This window comes from Epargyreus clarus, unplaced genomic scaffold, assembly GCF_041222505.1.
Source record: "Epargyreus clarus isolate Ecla_fem2 unplaced genomic scaffold, WU_Ecla_fem_2.2 ptg000033l, whole genome shotgun sequence".
Lineage (NCBI taxonomy): Eukaryota > Metazoa > Arthropoda > Insecta > Lepidoptera > Hesperiidae > Epargyreus > Epargyreus clarus.
In genome coordinates this window covers 4495865-4523836 of record NW_027332238.1, presented here as the reverse complement: position 1 = coordinate 4523836, position 27972 = coordinate 4495865, and the positions used below count along the sequence as shown (strand labels likewise).

General features: G+C 35.8%; 3 protein-coding genes and 1 long non-coding RNA gene across 4 annotated transcripts; 1 reads left to right on the top strand and 3 right to left on the bottom strand.

Annotated features, from left to right (window-relative positions):
- Positions 1 to 51: 51 nt before the first annotated feature.
- Positions 52 to 6681, bottom strand: LOC140755439 (uncharacterized). The gene is made up of 4 exons (XM_073090699.1): positions 6485 to 6681; positions 4257 to 4480; positions 2506 to 3266; positions 52 to 1908 (listed from the first exon to the last, which is right to left on the bottom strand). Exons 2-4 carry the CDS (start codon positions 4474 to 4476, stop codon positions 112 to 114), a joined length of 2778 nt encoding a protein of 925 aa, XP_072946800.1. The 5' UTR covers positions 4477 to 4480; positions 6485 to 6681; the 3' UTR covers positions 52 to 111.
- Positions 6682 to 11070: 4389 nt separating this feature from the next.
- LOC140755550 (uncharacterized) lies at positions 11071 to 18493 on the bottom strand. The gene is made up of 9 exons (XM_073090837.1): positions 18381 to 18493; positions 16886 to 17101; positions 16461 to 16526; positions 15591 to 15683; positions 14750 to 14857; positions 13411 to 14127; positions 12827 to 12973; positions 11895 to 12044; positions 11071 to 11119 (listed from the first exon to the last, which is right to left on the bottom strand). The coding sequence occupies exons 1-9, from the start codon at positions 18406 to 18408 to the stop codon at positions 11085 to 11087; spliced, it is 1560 nt and encodes a 519-aa protein (XP_072946938.1). The 5' UTR covers positions 18409 to 18493; the 3' UTR covers positions 11071 to 11084.
- A 292-nt stretch (positions 18494 to 18785) lies between these two features.
- pn (exopolyphosphatase prune) lies at positions 18786 to 27574 on the top strand. The gene is made up of 8 exons (XM_073090575.1): positions 18786 to 19012; positions 19317 to 19585; positions 20208 to 20395; positions 21087 to 21194; positions 23545 to 23665; positions 25564 to 25693; positions 26762 to 26917; positions 27425 to 27574. Exons 1-8 carry the CDS (start codon positions 18977 to 18979, stop codon positions 27572 to 27574), a joined length of 1158 nt encoding a protein of 385 aa, XP_072946676.1. The 5' UTR covers positions 18786 to 18976.
- LOC140755565 (uncharacterized) lies at positions 21452 to 22649 on the bottom strand. The gene is made up of 2 exons (XR_012103793.1): positions 22443 to 22649; positions 21452 to 22132 (listed from the first exon to the last, which is right to left on the bottom strand). It is a non-coding gene; the product is annotated as an uncharacterized LOC140755565 (long non-coding RNA).
- Positions 27575 to 27972: the final 398 nt, after the last annotated feature.

Below are 27972 nucleotides of genomic sequence, written 5' to 3'. Positions count from 1 at the left end.
TGTTGCGTATATTGTGTGAACGCACGTGTGGTGTTTACGGGTGCGTGTCTGTCTACGTGCGTGTGTGAGTTGTTTTTGTGAGAAAGAACAATGGCTCGAACCCGCTGGGTTTTATGATACCATATTAAAGAGTAACAAATGGTGATTACTTTGAACGTGATCCTCTATTAAATCCCTAGCGAAATACAGATCACAGATAATACAAAAACAAATTTTGTCTTTTACAACCAAACGGTGTTTCAGCATCAGTTCACAGTTCACGCTGTGTTGACTGAAGTCACGATCGTTCTTCGTTATCAAAGCATTACATATCTCACAATGATTTAGAATTGTTTGATTCTGTTTCACTTTCTTTATGTGTTCAGCCGTGGTTATGTGGTCTTTCATCACGGTATCTACGTCACAAATATCACAATGATCACCCGCGGTGGCTTTAGTGAGATTGTCCGCATGTCTTAAACCAAAGGCATGATGAAATTCCCCTTTACCGGGTACTAAGCAATTGCAAATACCACAAAAGAATGTAGAATTGTCAGTTTCGAATATAAGGTTCTTTGACATCAGATCCCTGTACCCTTCCATATGTTTCTTATCGTTCGCGTGGTTTAAAACTTCTAATACCGTATGTAGGATGTTAATAGAACAGATTCTACACTTAACGATATCTGGGTCATCTGTATCAGCGAAATGGTGTTTTAAAACTGAATATAGATTCACAGGTACGTTTTTGGCTAGATTATCTTCAGTACTTTTACCTGCGTCTGAAATTGTACTGTTTGATTCGACGGATGGACTATCTCTCCAAATCTCCACCTTGGGTGGCAAATCGGTTGGTTTTTCTTGTTTTTGTGCTAAATTACGTAGCAATTTTACGTGTGTTGGGTGCTTTATGTGAATAAATTGTTGTTCGCTTACAATGAACATGTTGCAAGCGTTACAAAAGTATTTATCGCCTTTGATTTCGATATGATTGTCTGTCATAAGCTTTTTCTCATTATTCTTATGTCGTAACCCAATAACATGCTCATCTATATTCCCTTCTCTATTTGGTACGATGACATTGCAAGCTTTGCATTTCAGTTCTTTCTCATTCTGCGTCAATTCCATTTGGTAGTGTATATTAGATGCTACTCTTTCTATGGCACTTTCTATCTCGGCTATAACGTTTGAAACGTTTTTCCTATGTTTATTACCGTCATTATGAGAGTTTATATTTTTGGGATTGTTCGGAATCTTAACATTGCAAACATGACAATAATAGGAGCTTAGATTCTCAACGGTTTTCGGTTCTTCAGTTTTAACTTCGACCTTACTTTCGCATACTTTGTTTGATGCGTCCAAGCTGCTTTTGAAAACCGCTAAATTGACTTCGTGACTTAACTTCTCTATGTGGTAGAACTCATTCATTTTCGTAATTTTTACGTCACATGGCTTACAGTAAAATTCGTTTTGGTGAAGCCTAACATAGTTCGTTGACAGGAACTCTTTTAAATTTTTAGAATGATCGGCAGTTTTAACGTGTTTTTCCACGTCAGTCGGACTGTCTACAACGTGCACGTTACAAACTTTGCAAACCAAGTCGTCAGCACCTTCAACTTGTTTCATTAAGTAGTGTAAATTAGATTTTGAGTTCATCGCATGTTTCGTACCATTTACATGTGACGCTGTGTTATTCACGTGCATTGTAACGTTACATGTCGCACAATAATATTCCGAACTGTCTGTGGTAGTATTTACTTGTGGGGTACTATTATTTTCTATTAAAATATTAAACTTGTTGGGCGGAGTTTTATAAACTACGAGAGCTTTTTTGAGTAGCTTTTCGTGCAATTCGTTGCAAAGTGCGTGAACGTCTGAATTTTCAATTACTTCGTTGCAAATGACGCAATGGCTCCAAGAGTCATTCAACTATAAAAGAGAATAGAATGTTACAATTTAACACTAGTAAAATATTTAAATGAAAGGAAATACATTTTTGTAGCATCTACTATAAAGTTCGGATGAACTGAAAGAGCTATAAAACTAAAAAAGTAATTATTATGAAAAATAAAACTAAGTACTTAAAAATATAGCTTATTTTAGTTCTAGAATTTAGACGAATTCAACAACATCTCATATGTTAAAATTCGTCAGTGGTATCTACCCGATCGAAATTTGAAGGTGGTAAAACCTTTCTTGGTTCGACTCCGACGGCACCACCGCCACACCTATTTCTGACTAATAACAGCAGTGTTAAGCGTAGCTGTATTCCGGTTTGAAGGGTGTGGTAAGGGAGACATATTTTTCCGAGGCGTTCCAGCTTAGTCCTCAGGGGTAGCGGCGCATCTGTGGCTGTCCTCAGGTAGAAATATAAAACTATCTGGGGTTGATTACAGTTGTCCATGGGCGGCAGTAGCCACTTACCATCAGGTGGACTGCATGCTCGTCTGCTACTCCTATATTATAAAAAAATGAAGCATAAACCAGTATGTTTTTTGAATTTCAAAATTCAAAATTAATACTTACAATTCTAATGCAATGTTTATCTTTAAACGGTTGTAAGATTTTATTCACATGTTCCTTAGATGTTTTGTGTTCTTGCTCATTTTTGACAATCACTTTGCAGACTTTGCACTGTATATGATGTTTTCCGATCCGCATGAACCCATGAAAATTGTCATCGGATATGCTAATTTCATGCCCATCTAACGTTTCTATCGTTACGTTATCAACTGGGGTTATATTTTTCATTTTATCATTGGCATTCACTTTAAGACTATTTGTTTTATGTTTCTCAGTCTCATGTGCAGTCATAGTAGCTTTAATGTCACTGATAAGGACTGTATTTTCCAAATTTCTATCAACTTCACTGTTAACATCGTTATCATTATCATCTATAAAATTATCCGTTATATGCAGCTTATGTTCCTCAACTTTATTCTTATGTTTTACTTTTGGCTCTGTGACATCATCATCTGTGTATAACGAAACTAGTTCGAATAGTAACCGATCTAATGACAGAGATCGTTTATGCAATTTAGATTTCTCGTGACTTCCTCTATCTGTTGTTCGAACAACAGTAACACAGGGACCACAAAAGTACATAGAATCGTTATTGTGTACAATACGTCTATTGTCTCGCTTCAGCATGTGCTGTCTTGCTCTATCGAGGACCACATCAGCTATTTTTACATATGCTTGATGCTTTAAACTGTTTTCGTGGTCCGTTAAGTATGCAATGGGCACTTTGAGGTCGCAAATATAACATGTTGACTCTTCTATTGAACCTGAAATTGTATAAAAAACAATTTTTTTATTAATTAACTAGTTGACCCGGCAAACATTGTTGCCATATAAATAAAAAATGGTAAGGGTGAACAACCCCTATCACTTAGGGGTATGAAAAATAGATAGTAGCAGATTCTCAGACCTACTGAATATGCATATAAAATTTGGTGAAAATCAGTAAAGCCGTTTCGGAGGAGTACGGTAACTAACATTGTGACACGAGAATTTTGTATATAAGATATTCTTCGAAAACACTTTGGTTTCATACTCATATCGTAGGGGTGCATAAAAAATAATGGGCCTACCGTCTTGGGGTATGCATATTTTACAAAATATAAGTTCATTTGGTTTGAAATTAAGTTCAAGATTTGATCCTAACATATTATCATGTTGTATTAATTATATAAGTATTTTTTAATTAACCCTACATTAGAATAATGAAGGTAGTAGACCCCTTTGTGGTTATACTGCGGCGGCACCACCGCCACCCCTTTTCTGCCTCTAATCAGCTGCATCAGGCGTCAAGCACATTCTTTTTCGAGGCGTTCCAGCTTAGTCCTCAAAGGTAGCGGCGCATTTGTAGCCGACTTCAGGTAGGAAAATCTAATCCTACCTGGGGTTGGGGTTCATGGGCGGCAGTATCCACTTACCATCAGATGGACTGCATGCTCGTCTGCTACTCCTATTTTGTATATAAAAAATGGAGAATTTCTTTTAATAGAAATTCTAAGCAACTACTGGATGGAATGGCCAGAAGATTATTGCAGGGGAGACTTCTGGCCCTCAAGTTTTCTGGCTCTCAAGTTATTCCGATCTGAGGTTGATTACAAATGTCCATAGAAAGAAAGAATATCTTTAATTTAATTGGATAATTGCAACACAGATAAATAACAGAAAAAAATTACAATAATGACCATCATGTGGACAACATGCTATACTTATTAACTACTATAGCAAAAAAATAAATAAATAAAAAAAATATAACATACCATCTATACTGCTATCAATTTCAGATGTGTCTCTTTCATGTGTCCTTGGTTTTATTTCAAATTGAAAATAGTCATCTGTTTTTCCGTTCAAATTACTTGCTGACCATAACGAGGTTGAATTATTGTTAAGTCGTGACTGGTATGAGTTGGGAAGGAGGCCGAGGTCCAGAGAGTCTAACGATATCACGTATTTGTTTGGTTCAACGTAAGGTGATGCCATTTTTCTGAAATATATTTATGACATATTTTTATTAAGTACATCGATCTGAAGTTTTTATTGTTCCACTGCTGGGCACAGATTAGAGCATAGGAGGGTACTAGCATCTCTTAAAACAATATTATTTTAATCATACATCAAAATTTCATACCACAATCTCGTTAAAGTAAGATTGTTTTTATAATATTACAATAAGCAGTTTTTTTATAAGTTGGTTGAAATTATTCATTCTTTTTTTTCACAAAATTTTACTTTTAGACCGTGGTATGAAAGAGATGACACTAGTTTCAATGTCTCGTTCCCTCTTGGATAAGGAATACAAATTACTCATTCTTTTACATCACTCGGCAGAAATAAAGCAATACTGCTTTAAGGAGGTTGTGGTAAAAAAACATATTAATGTTGATGAAACATTGAAATAAAACTCTCCTGAACTATTATGGTTTTTAAAAGATGGCGGTAGGCCCCCAGGTCACAACATTACTAGTACATTTCATGAATATATTTCATTATTTAAAATTAGGCCTACATTATTTGATATTGCTAAGATACAACTTAGCAATATCAAATATGTTTGCCCGTGTGTCAGGAATTAATTATTTTATTATAACTAGCTTTATGACTGAAAACAGTTGGAGACTAAGAGTTTCATTAAAACAAAAGTTGTTGAATCAAATTAAATATCTTTATTTGATAGATTTTACACTTAAAATATAAATGTAAAATTCCTGGATTGTATAAAAGCCTGCCCAATTAAATCTTCGTCCATTTTTTTATGAAATAGATGTCATATTAAAGATTTAATACATTGAGGCATATATTCAAAGAAGTGTTAAGTCTACCAATCTGTGCTAATGGGACAGTGGGAGTACTGGAGACCTGTGCTTAGTAATACAGTGATAATGGGTTGAAGGTGACAATGATGCAGTACTCATACACTATAGGTATTTACAACATTCCCTATTGAAATTGCATTGATAGCCTAGTGGTTAACTTGGCCTCTCAATTGAGGAGACCGAGGTTCAAATCCCCGGCACACGCCTCTGATTTTTCCAAATGATGTGCATATTAGAAATTAATTATCACTTGCTAAAAACGGTGAAGGAAAACATCGTGAGGAAACCTGCATACCTAAGAGATTTATAAAACAAAAAAAGCTTAAAAGTATGTGAAGTCTACCAATACGCACTTGGCCAGCGATCATAATTATATGTAACATCTTGTGCATCATATTACATGCAATAAATAACAATCATACTATTACTACATACGTTACAGAAAAATGCAGTGTCAGACACTATTATACTTATATGCATAGATTAGTAAAGATACTTCGCCGCCTTGAAATTGAATGAAGCCACAAATGGCTTATTATAGTAAGTTCTTTTTTTGAATTTTTGACAAATAAAAACATTTTTAGAGAAAATTTACGAATAAATAACTAATACTGCGTAATTTACATGATCATTAAATCATTTATAATAATAATTTCAAATATTTTAGGGATATTTTAGCACGGAGACGTGGCAAAACTTTTTTACGCAACTATTTCAATTATCAAAACTGGGTACATTTTCTTGTTAGGAGTGAGTAATCTTTACTAATCTATGCTTATATGTATAGATTTTAAGTTTCACATTGATATCCAAGTTAATATTGTGTACTTACACTCAACACTATTTTGTCTTAGTATTATATGAAGTGTAATTATAAGACATTAAAATTGTACTAACATTGACAAAGTTGCAACAAATTACTTGTTACAAACTTTATGGAAAGTTCTATTAAAGTTTGGCTACATACGGCCACGCTTCACAGTGGCTTAGTCAGATGTTTCCGTGGGAATTTCGGGATATTATTTATAAACACTTTTACGAAGATATGAAACGTGGTATAAAAGATTCAAATAAATCCATCGAATACTTTTCGATTTTTGCGGACACAAACTTAAGAGCCCGACTTTGTTCTTAATTCAAAAATCGAATCTACATGTCAATTGTCGTAGACTCACCGGCTTTTGGTTGAACTTCTGGAGTGTTACATTCATCTAAATAAAATACGTAATTCCGTAATATATATTACGGAAATTTATCTAATCTTCACTTAACGATAGATAGAATCTCACTATAAACCATAGACTTGTGCACGTATAGTTATTTATAGGGCGTATTTTACAAATACGATGATAAAGCAACGTTTTTTATAGGAAAGATATAAGAACTTGTTTTTCCCGAACTAGAGAGAAGGTGAAAAGTTATTATGAAAATAAAACAACAGCACACTATATAATGTCAATTTTGTAATACGCACACGATCGACAAGACCATCAAGTTTTATGTTAAACTATAATTTATAAAACACTGTTTAAAGAGGAGGTGGACTTTCATTTCACACCGACAAAAGTAAATAAGAAGTTTTTAGGTTGAAATTTGGAATACATTCGTCAAATTATATTATAATAAACACTATTATATTTTATTTGTTTAAGTTAAGTATTGTCCGACAATCTGTTTCGAACGTGTGATGCTATACTCTTTGACCTTTGGTGTGATGGATTAGGGAAACAGTAATTTCTTGTCAGCTTCATGAAAGATTTTTCAAATTTCCCAAGTAAAACATTTTTAATTTTTACGTTAATTTAATAAAATTACAATCATAAAACTTAACTACATGTTATTTGAGAATGAAATTAATGATTTTTTACAATATTTTTGGGGTATTCGTATATTATTATTTTTAATATTGATAAATCAGGTAAGATTGTTAAAATCTCCCATTTTATAGGTAGTTTTGTCTAACTAGCAACTTTATGATGGGCTAGTAACCCCTGTGACACAAAAATTTGTCAGACTATAATAGATCAATTCACATTTAGATTTTAATTTTCGAATAAAATCATTTATTCGACCAAAAGTATAATTATTGACCACATTTTCATCATTTTTGATTAAATAGTTTTCAACAATATGTTTTAAATCATTATCATTTATTTCATTATAATATTATAGTGAAGAAAGTGATGACTTATTTTTTTTTCACCACTCCATTGCCAGATATATAATATTTTTAACTTTATTTTAGCTATATCTATATTTTGCCCGTTTAGGATTTCCATGGTTGAATAAAGTATTCATATTATGATCATTTAGCAACGCCATATTATCAATACCAATTACAGTGCCAACATTATTATGTTCACGTATCGTTTTAAAATTTCTCTCTTTCTTATTAGGTACACCACTTTTATGCATATTAATTAAGTGACCAAATGAATCGTTGATATTATCGTCAGTTCTGAAATTAAATATGTTGCGTAAATTAGTCCTGAACATAGAATTTCTGTCTTGAATTTTATTGTCATCGACGATTATATCTGGCTCTGCTTGATTATCCGTTTCGTCAACATTAAGTGTAAAATCCTCAGTGTTGCTGTAAATCTCATCAAGATTCATTATATTGCTCTCTTTACTTATCGCGTCTGTGTTAATAAAAGTATATTTGTTGTCGTATTTCCCAGGTTTACTATCAAACGTATTTTTCGATCCTCTCAAGCGATTTTGAAAATTGCCTGTCAAAAGACGTAGTATACGATTCAAAAAACCATTTCCTTTCTTTACTCCTTTTCGTTGATTCCCATTTTTGTATTTGGGTCTTGTTGCTTTATTTTTTAATTCAGTGTCATCTAAATAACGTTCAAAAGTTATATAATTTGGCTTACGATTTAGTTTATTATTTTGTGGATATATTTTTTCTTGGTCATTTGCCTTACTAATCTTCACTTGATTATAATAATAGGCACTGCTTCGGGGTGAAAAATTAATAAATTTATTATTTACATTATCATATTTTATAGAATAATCTAATATATGAAAAGGATGCAAATATTCATCAGTTATATTGTCATTTATTTTGGAAATAAGTAATGGTCTGTCTTCGATTTCTCTTCTGTTTAATTTGTCATTGCGAAGACTCATTATGTCTTGTTTTTTCTTTGCTATTTCAATTAAATCGATTTTGTTTAGCCATTGGTGTGTACTGGGGTCGGTATAATTTTCAAAACCTTCTAAGCGCTCTATTAGAATTCCAAGAAGTAATATTAAGAGAAATAGATCTGAAAAACAAATGATATTTATAAGTATCTATTCTATCTATTATGAAAGAAGATATAATGTACTTAGTATTAAGTGAACACTGTCATGTATTGTAAGGGAGAGACACTAATATAAGACGTTCCAACTTAGTGCTCATACGGGGTAGCAAAATGCATCTAAGGTCGTCGTCAGTTGGGGGTCTATAAGTTTTTTTTTATAATATAGGAGTAGCAGACGAGCATGCATTCCACCTGATGGTAAGTGGCTACTACCGCCCATGGACATCTGTAATCAACCCCAGATAGTATTAGATATTCCTACCTGTGGTCGGCCACAGATGCGCCGCTACCCCTGAGGACTAAGCTAGAACGCCTCGGAAAAGTCTGTCTCCCTTACCACACCCTTCAAACCGGAACACAGCAGCGCCTAACACTGCTGTTATTAGAAATAGGTGTGGCGGTGGTGCTGCCGGAGTCGAACTACAAAAGGGTTCTACTACCTTCAAAATGGGTATATTGAGGGTTGATTACAAATGACCTTGACGCTCATGGACTGCGTTTTTTTATAATATAAGAGTAGCAGACGTGTATGCAGTCCGTCTGATGGTATAGTCCGCGCCAAACTTTTGTTCGCTCTGAAGTTGTTGGCAAGTTTAGTTAGCATAAACTTCGTAAGGATTTGTACCGCTGCTGATGCACACTCTAATATCTACAATTTGCTATTGTGACGCGACTCGTCTCTATATTCGGAGCGGACTAGCAGTTTGGTGCGGACTATAAGTTGCTCCCGAGCATGGACATCTTTAATCGACCCGAAATAAGATTAGATTCCTATCAGAGGTCGACCATAGATGCACCGCTACCCTTGAGCCCGCTACCTGCTACTAAGCTGAAACTACTAACTTCGAACGCCCAAGTTAGTAGTTTCAGCTTAGTCCTCTTGTAAAAAAAACAGTGTAAATTAAACATACCCATCTTCATGGTGGTGACTATGACTCTTCTGATTTGTTTTTGAGAAGCGGTGCTTAATATTTTTCTCTAATTAACACTTGACATAGAGTAAATAGCATTGCAAGAATAGATGATCAATTCCTTGAACCTTTTGTGGTTCGACTCCGGCGGCACCACCGCCACACCTATTTCTGCCTAATAACAGCAGTGTTAGGCGCTGCTATGTTCCGTTTTTAAGGGTGTGGTAATGGAGACATACTTTTCCGAGGAGTTCCAGCTTAGTCCTCAGGGGTAGCGGCGCATCTGTGGCCTACCTCAGTTAGGAATATCCTATCTGGGGTTGATTACAGATATCCATGGGTCGCAATAGTCACTTACCATCAGGTGGACTGCATGCTCGTCTGCTACTCCTATATTATAAAAAAATCATTGTGATTGCCTCGTGTCAATACCATCATGGTGTCCTTGTCTGCAGCAGTCCGACTCAAATGGTCTGTTTTGTAAGCTCCCTAATTGTATACCAACATCAAAAGCTTTGGTACTATCTTATCTCTAAAGACTCGGGACACAATAGAGCTATGGTATTTTCTGCCTGACGTAAGAATAAGAAGCGACTAAAAGGTGATTTTAGGGCTTGCTTGCAAGAGTGGGAGCTCGAAGCACCTAGCCAGTGACCCCGGGAAGGACATTGATGTGTTGTCGCATTTCGTCATACACCCAAAGGTATGGTGAGCATACCAGGGCTGTACCTGAACGGGCCACAGTGCTCGGGGGACTCGGGAACGGTCGCAAGGATTTTTATTGGAAAAATCCCACATGTGACATGACTCCTTGTCTCTCCCATGCGAACCCACTTTTTAGGATAGGAAATTTTGACAACACAAAAATACTATACCATCTATAAAAAGTACTGCTTAGTCTTTGATCATATATACAATTAGAGCATACATAATCAATTATCGTAACTTAACTTCTTTTAGGTGTGAACTAGAGTTTATCGCTCATTAAAACGTTTAAAATCAATTAACCAGATCAATTATTGCTGGACTGCTACTTATACTTAACCTTATATTTCTTAATATTAGAGTAGTAATAATTTTATTTTTCTATTTAAATTGTAGAATTGTAAACTGTATGAACCTATTATCTGACTCCGTCATTATTTGTGCGTGTGACGGTTTCCGGAAATAGTTTTGTTGTCTATAGTCATGGATTTTCCCCGTAAGTAAGAGTAAGAAGCTAGTTTTTACGTCAATTTAATAAAAAATCGACTCCAAATACTGTAATTTATTTTATTTGTCATTAAAATTTATAACGTTTAACATCGTTTGAGATTTGTAAAAATATGATAATTATCGATACTTAAATTCTTTAAAAATTCCCGTTTTTTTTAGGTAGTTTTGATAATTTAGCAACATTATGGCTCCCAGTGTCGTCCCTAGCACACGCATAGAAAAGTTCGTCACACTATAATTCGATGCTAGGATATTAATTAAGAACTCGCTTAGTACTAATTTTACCCGTTGCAATACCTTAAATAAAACGAATTCGATTATTGCCAATATTTTATTTAACTTTTAGATTCGAAATTACATCTTGGATCATCTGTAAAAGAATTATTCACTATTACTAAGTACCAATAATTAATCAAAGATAATATATAAACTCAATTGATATATTTTGATTTTGCGCCTAAACATATAAACTCTTTACGTCGTAGATTTCCACGACACGACATTGTTTACTAGTACGACGTTACGTTTTACCAAGCGCCGTTGTCGTCTGATCCAACCGAATACTGATGGGAATAAGAAGGATTAGGCCATAGTCCACCGCGCTGGCCAAGTGCGTATTGGTAGACTTCACATACCTTTGAAAACATTTTTTAAATATCTCTCAGGTATGTGTCCTCACGATGTTTTCCTTAACCGTTAAAGCAAGTGATAATTAATTTCTATTACGCACATAACTGACAAATCAGAGGTGCATGCCTGGGATTATAACCTCGGATCTGTCGATCAAGAAGCCAAATATTTTACTACTTAGGCTTTTTACTGCTTTTTGCTATTAGTGCGACGACGTATGTAAATGTGTTTAGCTGTGTTTGCCGCTGTCACTGTGTTTTACATTGATTGCACATCGACCCGTCAAGAACTCGGTGCCGATCTAGCGGTCACGCCGATCTGCTAGGAATATCGGCGGCTGGGATGACGGTGCTCGGGTGACAGACGTGAGGTGGACAAGCTACAAGCCGCCATTAATTATCGGTATCGGCTCGGTATCGGTGGTCGGTGGACAAACAGCGTAAGGCGAATCATGTCTTCGAACAATATGCATAATTAAACACTAGATGACACTACTTTACTCTGTAACTTCTTACCCTCTTCTCCGAGGCTTTTCTTCTCCCTGCATCTAATATACTGTAACACTACATCTCTGCCCGGTTTTGTAACCCTGCCTGGAGGGGAGGGTGCTTCATGTAGGTACGGCGCGGAGAGGATACAGGGGTATCTTGTCACCAGCTCCACTTCTGATGGGGTGTTGTTATAGGATTAGATTGGAAGTAAAATGAACTAGAAATAGATCATAGTAGGTAATAGGAAGGTAAGTGAGGCTTAGAGCTAGCCATGGGACTTTTAGGGGGGTGACATATTAATAAAAATATACAATTTTAATAGATTTTTTTAAAACTCTTATATAGAATTTTCTGAAATAATTCTGAAATTTACTACAGGAAAACCGTATAAAACTCAGTATACACTGAAACTACACCAAAACTGGAACGAACTCAAATAAAAATCCAACTACAGTTTTTTTACAGAACTTTAAATTGGCTTCAACGGCCAAATCATTAGCTTTTTTGTAAATTACGTTACGTATCAAAGATTAAAAAATATATTCAACAAAATCGGCCACTAGATGACACTACGAAGCTGTCAAAAGACTTGCAAGAGGCATACAATTTTGCTATAAGTATTTATTTATAATGTCGCTAGATGACACTAGGGAGGCATTATTATTAAACTTTTGAAGGTAGAACCTTTGTGGTTCGACTCGAACGGAACCACCATCACACCTATTTCTGCCCCATAACACCAGCTGCTGTTTTGGTTTGAAGGTGTAGTAAGGGAGACATACTTTTTAGAGCGTTCCAGCTTAGTCCTCAGGGGTAGCAGCATCTGAGGCCGACTTCAGGTAGGAATATCTTATCCTATCTGGTGTTGATTATAGATGTCCTTGGGTGGCAGTAGCCACTTACCATCAGGTGGACTGCATGCTCATCTGCTACTCCTATATTACAGAAAAACTTACTTTCATCGGGATGCTTGCAGTTAAACATTCGGAGATGGCAGATGCTCATGAAAGTTCTGTAAACACCATCTTTACATCGCCCACACAACATCACTTCAGACGCTGGGCAAACAGTTGGGCATTCTTTGCTGTATTCTTCGAAATCGACTGCAATTTAAATAAGTATTATACTTAAGTAAATATTTATTCTACTGTTTTGTGTTTTGATCGGAATTACCCGATCTGTGGTAGAGCAGTCACTATATCAATCTGAAACGCAGAAGGTTCCGGATTTAATTCTGACAGCACCACCGCCACAACTATTTCTGTTATAACAGCAGTGTTAGGCGCTGCTGTGTTCCGGTTTGAAGGGTGTGGTAAGGGAGACATACTTTTCCGAGGCGTTCCAGCTTAGTCCTCAAGGGTAGCGGTGCATCTATGACCGACCTCAGGTAGAAATATCTAATCCTATCTGGGGTTGATTACAGATGTCCATGGGCGGCTTACCATCAGGTGGACTGCATGCTCGTCTGCTACTCCTCAATATTAAAAAAGGCTATTTTTTAAAGCAATTAGGTAGTCGGTTATCTCATAAAGTGCCATACCTCCCTCATTAACAGCCATAATATTGTACTCCACAGCAACTTTTTGATCCTGCTCTGCTTGGTTTGATTCAGGTTTTTTAGTATTTGTATACATCCCATATTTTGGAGTAAATTCTATCTCACTAGTATCAGGTCCGTGCATTGACTTGCTTTCACTTTCTTCCTCACTCTTCACATTTATTTTAGGTTCTTTTCCATAATTAACCTCAGAACTTAGTACTTTTCCATTTGAGTCTAATTCTATTACATGATTATCTGGATTAGCTTTGTCAACGGCTTCTGTATTCGTACCAGAACTGTTATCATGAATGTTAACTTCCTGACTTTCTTCAGTAGATTCATGTTCATTTTCTTCAATCGGAGTTTCTTCTAAAACAGGGCTTGGGGTCGATTCTTCTGTATCCGAATCTCCGTCATGCTTTTCAATTGATATTATATCAACAGCCTCTTTATTTGCGCTATCTTCTTTTTCAACCATATTTTCCCTCTCACTCACTTCTTTAGATATTCCGGTATCTTCTTCTTTCTTATCAATTCTTTCTTCTTTATTACTTTCTTCATTAGTAGCGTCGTCTGAGTTCTCCGGACTAGATTCAGGTATTGATTTGTTGGCATCATCTTCTTTCATTTCAACTCTTTCTTCTTTATTACTTTCTTCGTCACTAGCGTCTTCTAAGTTCTCTGGACTAGATTTAGGAGTTAGTTTTACTGGTCTTCCTAATAAAGAAATATAAATAATAATGTTACAATAGCATTTATCTCAAAACGTAAATGTATATGTCCTCTTTGAGACAAATCCTTTTGGTTTGCTGTAGGAGTAAGATGGTCCAAATCGTTACATAAGGAAAAAGCGTTATGCCCTCTCCATGCCTTATTCTATATTAAGACTTCTATAAGAGTTTGTGTTTATGTTATTACAAAAGAAAGAAGAGGAAATCTACAATAAAACATCTTAATTTCTGGAACTCTAGCACCGTTATCTATAACTTAAATTTAACGCCAAACATAGGTCTCCGTGTTACGACATGGAGGCATCAGTTTACTGGACTATTAATTTAAGCCATCACTGTCGCACTGCTGCGCACGGGTCTCCTCTCAGAATGAGAAGGATTAGGCCATAGTCCACCGCGCTGGCCAAGTGCGTATTACTTCTCATACCTTAATTTTTTTTAGATTTCTCAAATATGCAGGTTTCGTCACGATGCTTTGCTTCGCCGTTTACGCATAATTAATTACTGCTACGCACATAACTTTGAATGAGGTGCGTGCCTGAGATTTGAACCTAGGACCCCTCGATCAGGAGACCGAGTTTCTTAACCATTAGGCTATCACTACTTACGTTGTAATGCCTCTTTCTCATATAACGGCGATCCGAAGATTGACAAACCGGCCAAAATGCTTTTATTTTGAGGATGATATGGTTTGAACATTCTATATGTTATGTCTTCTGAAACGTAAAAACGTTTTTTATTAATGTTGTGCTTCTTTTGGCTTGTGTATGGGGAAAAAGAGAAGGAAGAAGGAGAAAAGCAGACATAAAAACGTTTTTTATTAACGTTGTGCTTCTTTTGGCTTGTATAAGGAGAAAAAAAGAGAGAACAAAAGAGAAATGGAATGGGAAAAATTAGAAGAGAAAAGAATAAAGTTACTCTTAAAAAACTTTACATCCGCATGCATTTTATAAAAAGCGGACTAACACAGAAAAACGTGTCGAATTAGCAAATGGAAGGTTCCGTAAGACAAAATATTTTTTTTTAATTCTATATCTATGAGTATGAGCGTTTTAGGGGATTTATTTCTGAAATTTGAAATTTCACAGAATAGGTATGTATAATGGTTGCCGCTATAACAACAAATACTATTGAATGTGGTACGAGTAGAACCCTTTGTGGTTCGACTCCGGTGACACAACCCTCACACCTATTTCTACCTAATAACAGCAGTGTTAGGCGCTGGTGTGTTCCGGTTTGAAGGGTGTGGTAAGGGAGACAGACTTTTCCAAGGCGTTCCAGCTTAGTCCTCAGGGGTAGCGGCGCATCTGTGGCCGACCTCAGGTAGGAATATCTAATCCTATCTGGGGTTGATTATATTCTATGTGCGGCAGTAGCCACTTACAATCAGGTGGACTGCGTGGACTCGTCTGTTACTCCCATATTATAAAAAAAAAACACTATTATTACCTCGGTTCCTTAATTGTGTTTTGGCTGGATCGGTAGTAAGGCTGCCTCGTTCGTGTATACCTTTTAATACTTCCCGCTTTACTCGTGACTTTCCTGTGAATATATATTTAAGGGTGAATATTACATAAAAGGTCGTTCTTGCAAAAATTAAGTAGGTTCTTTCAGTTCACATATATGTCCATAGACTAGTAATCAGTAATCACTCCTAACAAGAAAATGTAACCAGATTCGACAATTGAAATTGTCACTATCATCTATTTTCGTGTTTGAAAAATATTAAAAAAAATAGTTTTTAGATAATTTACGACTGAAACGATTTCTCCGCACTTTTTCTTCGATTTTGTGTTTTTTCACCACTTAACTGATGTGCAGTTCCGGCAGATGTCGGCATTGTTCCGCGTAAATTACACCATGACAGCCATTAAATGGCTGATACATTGTCAGCCGTTTAAGCCATTTAATGGCTTCTTTCAATTGCAAGGCGGTGAGGTACCTATACTTATATGTATACTTATCTATGTATATGTCTCAAATTGGACCCTGGAATCTTTCGCAGGAGCAACTGGTAATTGGCAATCATGATGTTAACCATAATATCGTCAATTAAGTAAAAAGAAATACTTTGTAGGTAAATGGATGAAGTAATTGATATGTGGCTTCCCGCTCGTCAAGACATGGCGAGTATTCACGAGTATTCTGAATCACGCTATCGAAGTTTTCTAAGCATTTTGTACATACAAGTTCTGAACAGAGACTGTGGGAGCCGTTCCCCAGGCATGATCACCTAACCGACAGGGAGATCTCCCCTTGGTAAAGATAAAATGAAGATTTAATTGTTGTAGGGATGTCGCTAATCAAACTAGGTACTACCAGAAAGTCCCGACGATTTGCCATAATGTCCACAGTTCTTCATTGAAACTTCAGTAGCTTTGTAATCTGTAATTTAAACACTACATTAATTTTGATTATTACCAAAACGACAATATGTAATCGAAACCTAAATTGCCGATGCCAACCAAAAACTGCATTATAATGGGGTATTTAATATTTTTTATATTAAACGCCTTAAAAATTAAATCATATGTAAACACATATGAAATGTTTTAAGATTATACACCAAGATGTGGACGCATCATAAACAGTCGCGACAATTTTCTTTTGATTTGCTAAGAAAACCCTTTGGATTGGCTACAAACTCCTGCAAACTTGCACAAACCAAGTCAAACTCTATCCGCACGTTTGAATTAGTAATGGTTTGGCAAATGTATGGACGCGACATTTTTCATTTCTCTTACCTTGATGACACTTCATATATTCCATTTCACATTTATTTAACAACATGATGTAGATGTCTTTTGTTTTTGATCCAATTTTCTTGTTTCTCATTCTGACGCATACCGGCTCTTCCACTGGCGGGCAGTTGATTCGTTTACAGTTGAATTTTGTTACGTTTTTCCATTTTAGTTTGTTAGTGTTGCTCAAATTCTCTAAATTTAAAGCCGAATGAATAGCTGCAACCAATATATGCATCTGGCTTAGTGGTATGTTACTCCTATTGGGAGTGTAAAGTTAATAATAAAAAAAAAATAACAAAAAATACAACCGACTTCTATGTCACTACAAAGTAAAAAATAATTGAAATAAATGTTGGTTTAGTACATATTTCTGAAGTCGGCGCTCAATATTTTCCGTTGGATAACGATGTAAACAGCGTGTCTAATATGAACTTTTGTTAAAAAAAAAAATCATCCTTTTTAGTGATGACATACTAACATTTATATTAATACAATATAAAATTGTATAAACGTGATCATGAATGAAGGTAATGTCTGAATTTACATTGATTGGAACCGCCCGTTTCATATTGTCTTATATGTTCCAACCTAACCTAACTAAATAGTAGGCTTTGCAATTTCGTTAGAACCTACACCAAATATCTTCAAACACAACTCAATTATTCCCATTGGTTGAGAAGTTACATATTTTGTCTCCGAGACACATTATCAAACCCTTAAATAGTCAATGATGAACTGGCTTTGCAATTTCGTTAGAACCTACACCAAATATCTTCAAACACAACTCAATTATTTCCATCGGTTGAGGAGTTACATATTTTGTCTCGGAGCCACATTATCAGACCCTTAAATAGTCAATGATGAACTTGCTTTGTAATTTCATTAGAACCTACACCAAATATCTTCAAACAAAACTCAATTATACCCATCGGTTGAGGAGTTACATATTTTGTCTCCAGAACCCGCTCTGATCCTCATCATACTTAAATGGGACCAAATTGTAGCAATTATACACACACGATATTAAAGGCATTAAAATAGGTTCATAAACGGCGAAGTTATGGCTGTTATATTTACGTGGGAGGAGGAGTTCCCCTCATTTTCTCCAGAACTCATCGATGGATCCTAACCATATTTAAATGGGACCAACTTCCAGCTTGTCTCTATACAATAAAAAAAGAATAATTGAAATCGGTCCACTAACGGCGGAGTAATTCGTGTACATACATAAAAAAAAAGATACCGGCCGAATTGAAAACCACCTCCTTTTTGAAGTCGGTTAATAAATGAATAACCATTTTTAACTTAACTTTTTCACCATAATGAAATTTAAGTCTCATCAAAATAGATTTAGATGGTACTCGCATATATTCAGACTCAAAAAAAAGTTTTTTTTTCAGTATTTAGTTAATAAGCATCGTAAAAATCTGAAAGAAAATTACAGACTAAATTTATATGTTTTATTTATAACTAAATAATATTAGTGGAAACATACCAAGCACAAACACGAAACAGAATTTCATTTTTGTGAATAATATCAACGTAAAGATTTCTTTCGAATAACTTTGATGATAGCGATTCTTAATTAAAATAACACGCTCGAGTGAAGCGTAATTGCAACTAGAAATTATTTTACTATTTAAAAATTCAAATTCATCGTGTAGAAGACCTAAGGGAATCGTATAAAATACCATTATTTTTTATTACAATCCTTAGAGAAACGATTTATATTACATTATCTTTTGATGGGAGTATATTAGTACTCGAATTTAATCTTTTTTGTACTACGCACTTTATTTTTTTCAAACAATATGTACAATTTTCATTGTTACTTCTCTTAATATATTCATATATAATCTGTGGGTTATTTCAATGATATATCTGGCATCTTATGCTGTCAACTCTATAATTGTCTATGGTAGTACTGTCAAAACGGCGGGAAAAATGATAACAAATTGGGGTCAATTTTATATTAAAATCAATTAATTGCGTGCGACCTAAACAAATATGATAATGTTATGATACCGTTATATTGATGTGATAACTATTAATTAGTAATTTATGTGAAAGTCGTGTGTTGCGTAAAGTAAGATGGAGGACGTTTTATCTAATACCGTATCGAAATTGGTAAGTTATTATTCAATATCTATCCTAATTAGATATTAAAAGAGCAATAGTATTGTGAATTTCCTCTTGATGTTGTAGGTCCAATGTTCATATCTCAAGCGCTGATTTTTCAAATTAATTTACGTATTAGAAAATAAGTACTACTTATTTTAATTTTGAAATAAAACGACATGAGGGTTTGTTTATGCCTGAGAAACTTTTAATATGTTGCACATAACTAAAAAATCACAGGTGCTCACCGGACCTTCCAGTTGATGTCCAGTTCCAACCACTTTTATCACTCTCTTTTCCTATTTATCCACAGAAGTCCAAAGACTATTCCAGCGTGACAGTAGTCCTGGGGAACGAGAGCTGCGACCTGGACTCCGCGATCAGTTCCCTGGTTTACGCCATCTTCCTCCACTGGCAGTATCAGAAGATCCACTGTGGAGTCTGTACACGAACCTCGGATGACGTTAAGCATGAGATATTTGTGCCATTACTCGACGTAGACCGCGAGGACTTTGAGCTGAAGACTGAGGTGGCGTACTCCTTAAAGGAGGTTGGGATTACGAAGGAATTACTGGTTTTTAGGTGTTTGTCATATTTTTGTTTAATATAGTGTGACAGAATGTATTTTGTATAGGACTATGAGACACTAACAAATCTAATATATAAAATTCTCGTGTCACAGTTTTCGTTGCCATACTCCTCCGAAACGGCTTGACCGATTTTGATGAAATTTTTTGTGCTTATCCGGTATCTATGAGAATCGGCCAACATCTATTTTTCATCCCCCTAAGTGATAAGGGTTGTTCACCCTTAACATTTTTTTATTTATATGGCAACACAACGTTTGTCGGGTCAGCTAGTTGTCTATATAATTGTCTTAATATGAGAATAATTCTACTGGAATTTACTAAAGATTACTACATGCTATAAATAGATGTGGAGGTCGTACAAGATGTTCTATTAAACTTTTGTGGAGTACTCGCCAAAGTATGTTTCAAGTACGATCCCAAGCCAAATATGTAAATAATGATTTTAGATTCTTATTCTGGGTCTGGGTGTTTGTTATATGTCTTTGTGTGTGTCCATAGTACCCGCACAGGGATTTAAGTTTCATATGTAAACACTGTTTAAGATTTGTAGTTCAGTTTATTCTCCAAATGAGCCTGATATGTAACTTTATTTTATCTACTTTATTTATTTTCAGAGACGACTTAAACTTACAAGAATTGGTCCAAACAGTCACAACTAGGGTCATATTAGTGGATCATCATGTGTTATGCAAGAAATATGAGTACTTAGCACCGTATGTGACTGAAATAATTGATCACCGACCATTAGATAGGTCTGGATGGAAATATAAAGAAGATACAAGAAGTACTATAGAAGTTGTTGGTGAGATTGTAAAAAAATTACTTCAATATTTTTTTATGATATAGAAGTAGCAGACGAGCAAGCAGTCCACCTGATGGTAAGACACTGCGGCATTGACGTCTGTAACCCTCTGTATGTCTGTAACCATCTGTAACCCCAGATAGAATAACGCCCATTATTAATAATCAATCTATCCAATTATTGATGACTAAAGATTGGTATTTGACAATTCCTAGTCAGCTGAAATTGTCAAGTTATGATTTTTTTTGTAATAAAGTAGCATAAGGCAGTTAACCTGATGGCAAAGTGGCTACTGCCGCCCATTGACATCTGTAATCAATCCCAGATAAGATTAGATTCCTGCCTGAGCTTAATGAACAATGCTTGCTACCCTAGACTAAGCTGGAACACCTCAGATAAGTATATCTCCCTTACCACAATATTCAAACCAGAACCCACCAGTGCATAAAATAATAATCGAACCACAGAGAGTAAGCAACACAATTGTGGCCGACTTCAGTTAGGACTTTAGTGCTAAAGGTCCTATAGGTTTAATTACAGAATTTACAAACATCCTACTTACTGCTACGTGGACTGCATGCTCATTTGCTACTTATATTTTGAACAAAAAGACAGAAATGTAGGTCAATTTTATGTTTCACGTCCACTATATGCTGATACCTGGTCTACGAAGTATATCTATTGCTTACAGGGTCATGTTGTACATTAGTTGGTCAAAGAATAAAAGACTTAAGTGCTCTCCTGTCTAAGGATATGGAATTCTTCAATGCCTACCCTGTATGCGCACGGCTTTTACATAGTAAGTATATATAATATCCCTTTACACCCGAAGATTTTTTTTCGCAATTTCCGATTCAAAACGTTTATTACGGCTTTTTATATAGCTTAAGGGACCCACAAAAAATAGGAAAAAAAATCCAGAGTTTATACTTAATCCAGAAATCGACCCGCACGATCGTGAGTCTCCGGTGGGAACTGTCACACTCACGATCGTGAAAATTGCAAAAAAAAAATAGTTTTTTATCAAAAAATATTACAAAATTAAAACAATTTGGAGATATTTAACATCACTGTCTTTATTTTCATTAGTCTTTATAAAAAATCTGTCTTGGCAATGAAACCTAAACTACGTAATTCTATGAAAATCAACATTCTTCTTTCTTCCGTTATTGCCTCCGTCTTCAATCCAGGTCTCCAAGGCGTAGGTATTCTTGGCTAGGGAATACATCCAATGATAATGCAGATAGAGAAAACTTTAGCCATATCTATTGCAATTAAATTAAGTTTTCGACCGGTTCTTCTTAGATAATAAAAATTTGTGCATCTGGTTACATATCAAGAGCCTCACAATTAAAATATTGATAAAAATATTTCTTTGTAAACTTTACTGGAGATGTTGGTAGGGATGTATAGACCTTTTCAAGACAGAAAACGTATTCTTTTCCAAGCTATTTTTCGATGTGTTGGACGTGAAGATGCTCGGCGGCGAGAAATTTCTAGGGATGATTTTGAAGTAGATGGTTGAGGTTCAGGCTCAAGTTCCAGATCCAATTCTAGCTTAGTTTCTATTTGAGGGTCTGCATGTGCTTCTGGATCTGTTTCAGGGCACAATTCTTCAAATTGAAACTCTTCTAATCTATTTGGTTGAAGCTCTTCACTTTCATGAAGATCTTCAATGTCCGATATATTTCTCCTCACCCCGCACTGGCAAAATCTGATCGTCATTTAAATGTACCCCTAAAATTGAAACAAACTAAATTGTTATTGACGAAACTTACACATAACTGGTAATAACAATAAAAGCATTTTCATCAAACGTTATTCTGCACCAACACCCGTAGGCACACGATCGTAACAGTTGAGATTTGCAACCTAATTGTATCTAAATTGCAGGTTAATCGAATAAACTACTAAAGTCCACGTATTTAGTGTTCTTTTAGCTTTTAAATTAGTACTAAAGTCCACGTATTTAGTGTTCTTTTAGCTTTTAAATTAGCAATAATTAATAATAGATACTTAACATTTCATACCAAAAATAATTATATACCTGTGACAGTGCGCGGGTCGAAAAAATCTGCCATCTTTGGACGAGTCCCTAGCACAACTGACCGCCTGCACCCCGCTCACTTAGCCAGTAGCACGTGCGATACTCTCCTCACGATTGATCGGCATCGGTTGCGTTTCGAAAAATAAGAAGCTATCACGTGGGAATTTTTTTAAAGTGAAACTCACGCTCATATCATCTCGGGTGTAAAGGGATATGACTTAAATATATTATATCGACGAAACGCTTGGCGGAGCGGTCACCATACCGGTCTGAACACGCGGCGTCCCGGGTTCGATCCCTGGTCGGACAGATATCAAATTATGAATTTAGGTTTCTGTTTCTGGGTCTGGGTGTTTGTGTATTCGTCTATGTGTGTGTCCCTGGTACCCACAGGCAATTCTAGTGTGGGGCTGTGAGAGTAGAAAGCGTTTATATTCCAAAATAAAAACACTAATTATTTCATATAAAAAATACACATATAACGGGTTGCGCTCCGGGAGTGACGGCACAAGTGAGAACTTTTGAAACCTAACCTGAATAATAAAATATAATAAATAATAAATGAAACTGACACCCATTGACATATTTTTCTATACTGGCACCTGATGATATTGACAGTTTGCTTTGCCGTCTTACGAATTTTCGATCAGGACACGTGATCCTGATGCGAGTTTAACATTTTTAACCCATCACAAAAACTTCACAACGTCGCTAAAGAAGTTTTCACTTCAAAAATCGTTTTCAATATGTTTGTTAAAAATCCTAACTTATGTGTGTTTGTATGCTTAAATGCTTACAAAAGGAAGCTGATTTTTACCACGCTTTTATTAGCTTGACATGTGTGTATGTATGTAACGGAATCTTCGAACTCGATTTTTCCCGACTTTGAACGGTCCGATTAATTTAAAATTTTGAATACTTATGAAGAACCCATGACAATACACGATTTAAATAATTTTATCCCATTCTCTTCATCAGGATCGTCAGGAATCAGTATTAACGATTTACCTAGTTCGATTTTAGCGTGGTTTTTAGTTTTAACTTAATTTAAAACTATTTAGTTTAAAACTATAATTATTTATACATATGGATGTTATTTCAGGTGTAATATTATTAGACACGGTAAATTTTTCAAAAGAAGTGAACAAAGCAACGCCACAAGATGAAGAAATAGTGTTGTTTTTGGAAAATGTGATAAAACCGAATGACTGTCATTTAGAAAGGTAAGCTTTAAGTACTTTCAGTTTGAAATGTATGTTTGAAGTCCACAATATTAACCCTTAGGAGTAGGGGTGTGCGAATATCGTTCGAATCGAATCGAATCGAATATCAATATTCGATTCGAAATTCGAATAATTCGAATTTTCGAATTATTCGAAATTCTTCGAATAATTTGAAGAATTTCGAATAATTCGAAAAATTTCGAATAATTCGAAAAATTTCGAATAATTCGAAAAATTTCGAATAATTCGAAAGTTTTCGAATAATTCGCGAATTAAGGGGGTATTCTAGTCTAGAAGCATGAATTTCAGGTAATTTTTTGAAGTGCCGTAAAAAAAGGCAATCAATATTTTTACCATCCATTTTTTATAAGTTATTTATTAACATTACAAGAATAGGATCATCCCCAAATTTCAATTTTTACTATTTTTAAAAAATTCTAAAAAGTAAAAAAAAAAGTACAAAAACAATTTTTTATTCGAAAATTGAAAATAAGAAACCCTGAAAAAATTCGAATTATTCAAAAATTTTCGGATTATTCGAAAATTTTCGAATTATTCGAAAATTTTCGAATTATTCGAAATTTTTCGAATTATTCGGGAACTTTCGAATAATTCGAATTTTCGAATTATTCGATTCGAGTTTCGAATCGAATATTAATATTCGATTCGGAACGAATAATTCGTAAGTTCGAATTATTCGCACACCCCTACTTAGGAGTAATTTTAAAGATTTTATACTTGAGGGTGATAGAACGCTCTGTAGTTCGACTCCGACGGCACCACCGCCACACCTGTTTCTGTTATAACAGCAGTGTAGCGCTGCTATACTCTGGTTTGAAGTTTGGGGCCATCGAGTAAAACTTCAACTACTGGGTGAACACTATTATAATTTTTTCAAATCAAATAATTTCTTTTTTATTCAAAATAGGTTCTTTACAAAGTACTTTTTGAATGTCAATACAACTACCACCACTTCACAAGGTGTTTCGTTATGGAGAAGAAGCGGCGAAAGAAACCCCATAACACACATCATTGGAAAAATGTTTTTTTACAATGTTAAACTGAACCTAATGGTACATGTGGAGCTGGAACTACTTCAGACCACACCGTTTTGTCAGTCAAATAATAACTTCGTTTATAGTACGCTTTTTACATAGCTTTTGTTTTAACGACATGTTTGAACTTTTTTTCTGAGATTCAAAATGTGGTCGGGTATTTTATTGTAGTAGCGAATACAGTTACCCATGAAAGATCTAGCCACCTTACATAATCTATGTTTAGGAATTGCTAATTTATTTCTATTTCTAGTATTAATAGCTAATTTATTTCTATTTCTAGTATTGATAAAGAGATATCATTAAAAAGTTTTTTATAGCACACAAGTATCCAGTTCACCTAAAAGTAAATAGCTACGGCCGCTCATAGACATCTCTAATCAGCCCCAGATAGGAATAGATTCTGTAGTCGGCCATAGATACTATGCAACTCCTGAAAGCCAAGTTGGAATGCTTTATATGGTAAGGTGTGTCTCTCTTACCACACCCTTGATACTAGAACACAGCAGCGCCTTAAGACTGCGGTTATAACAAACATTTTGAGGTGGTAGAACCTTTTGTGGTTCGACTCTGGCGGCACCACTGCCATACCTATTTCCTAATCCTATCTGGGCTTGATTACAGATGTCCATGGGCGGCAGTAGCCACTTACCATCAGGTGGACTGCATGCTCGTCTGCTACTCCTATATTGAAATAGGTGTGGCGGTGGTGCCGCCGGAGACAAACTGGGTTCTACCACCTCCAATGTTTATCTTATAACACATTTTTAGCAAACCATAAACTTAAAGGTTTTTCAATAATTTATTCAATATTTCAATAATTTATTTGTTTTAATTTTCTAGAAAAACCCTAGTGGATCGCTTGGTAGCGGCGAGGTGCGACGTGTCAGCTCTGACGGCAGCGCAACTACTCAGAAAAGATGTTAAAGTTATAGCAGACATTCTTGTACCCAGCTTCCCTATTCTCGTCGAGGTGGGTATATACCACTGTTGGGCGTGGGCTTTCATTGAATATAATATGTGTTTTAGACAGCGCCAAACTGCTAGTCCACTGTGAAGTTGTTGCGCACAACTATAAGCATATAATCCGTAGCAACGTAAGGACACACTAACTGTGCTATGTACCCGCGGGGGAGAACGGTCGCAGTCCCGCTAATATCTACAATTTGCTGGTGCAACGCGACTCCTTTCTATATTCAGAGCGTACTAGCAGTTTGGCGCGGACTATACACGGTTCAGTAGAGCTCTCCTTGTGGGCTAGATATCACCGGGGAGCGGCCGTGCTCCGACTATCTCAGTTCGAAGTTTGTATATATGCAGCGAGTTAAGAAAACTTCGATAGCGTGATCCAGAATATGTGTGGCGCCATCTCTTAAAGAGTTGTGGGAAGTTGTTACAACGCACTAGGTCGTCCCTACAAGTTTAGTTGTGTGATTCTTGTCGTATATTATAGACATGGTATATGAGGAGTTCACCTGGTGGGCTACTGCTGCTGCTTGCCACTGCCAGCCTGCTGCTACATGGGATCAACTCTTAATAACTTTAGAATATCACGTAAGGTTGGCCACCGATGGAGTTGGAAATGGCTAGGAAATAGTTTTTCTCAGTATCTGCCTCATAACTTCAGCATTTTTCTCTAATTCTTATAGATTCGGATATGGCCGGAAAAATTCAGCCTGTATTAGATTGATAAAAAATAATAAAACATACTATACAGGGTGAATTTTTAAAACGGGCCTTCAGGGCCAAATCCGAAACTATAAGGATTAGCGAAAAATGCTGAAAGGAGTTACGAGGCCGATTTTGATTAAAACGAAAACTGCATCATTAGTTTTTTAAAATATTTTTTTCCTTAGCCGGGAATCGAACGAGTTCATTTTGAAAAAAGTGACACCTCTATATTATTTCACTATCTGATAGTGTTGCTTATAAGGATCAAAATCTGGGAAGTAATGTTATGAGACAAATTAAAGGAAAAGGAAAATTTTGAAGAAAATAATAAAGGAAAAGTTTGAAAAATTCACCCTGTATATTGTTTCAGGAGTTCCTAGCAAAGCCAGACGCTATCCCAGCGCTGGACGAGGCGTTAACCCAGCGGCAGTGCAGCGTGGGCGTACTGCTGGGCATGAAGTTGGGTGCACAACTGCAACGAGATGTCGCTGTGTATGCCCGTAACGATCCTGCTATAACGGAGTCTGTGAGTATTATTATTATTTATAATATAAGGATAGCAGAGTATGTAGTCCGCCTGATGGTAGGCTACTGCCGCACATCGACAGCTGTAAACCCTAGATAAGATTAGTTTTCTACCTGAGGCGCACCACCGCTACACCTATTTCTGTTATATTAAACAGCAGTGTAGCGCTACTGTGTTCTGGTTTGAAAGGTGGTAAGGGAGACATACTTATCCGAGGTTCCAGCTTAGTCCTAAGGGGTAGTTGTGCTGTGGCCGAGCTCAGGTAGGATTTTAATCTTATCTGAGGTTGGTTACTGACGTTCATAGGCCACAGTTAGCCACTAAGTGGACAGCATGCTCATTTGCTACATAAATTTATAAAAATGTGAGAAAGAAAGAAAGAAAAAATATTTATTAGGTAAAATATACAATAAAACACAATAGCATAAAAGAAAATTACAAAAAAATATGAGAATTACAAAAAATGTATGAGAGATTTTATAGTTTTCTAATACCTTGTATTTTCAGTTGGCGCGAGGCCTCCAGCAATGGACGAGGCCTTCCCTAGGCCTCTCCCAGTCCCCAGCAATCGACTGTTTATACTTCACACAGTCGAACCTCGCAGCTTCACGGAAGCAGTACCTACCAGCGCTTACACATTTCTTAAGTCAACAATAAATATATATAATAAAATAAAGTTGTTTTATTGTGATGACCTATCCTGTTTAACAAGGAGGAGCAAACATATATTCAATCCAGGATCAAACATTTTTGTTAGTATAGTTATCGCCTAACTGCTAGACCGCTCTGAAGTTGTTGCGAGGGGTAGCCATACAGTTTGCTATAGCGACGCGATTCATTTCTATATTCAGAGCGGACTAGTAGTTTTACGTGAACTACACTTGGTAAGAGATGGTGCCACGTGTATACTGAATTATGGTATTGAAATTTTCTAAATATCTTGTAGGTATATAACCTCCGAAGTAAGATTAGTCTGTTATACTCGGATAAAACTATTTACTTTTTATGTACCTATATAAGAATTGTGCTAACTTCGCGAGAACTACTTTCTCGCT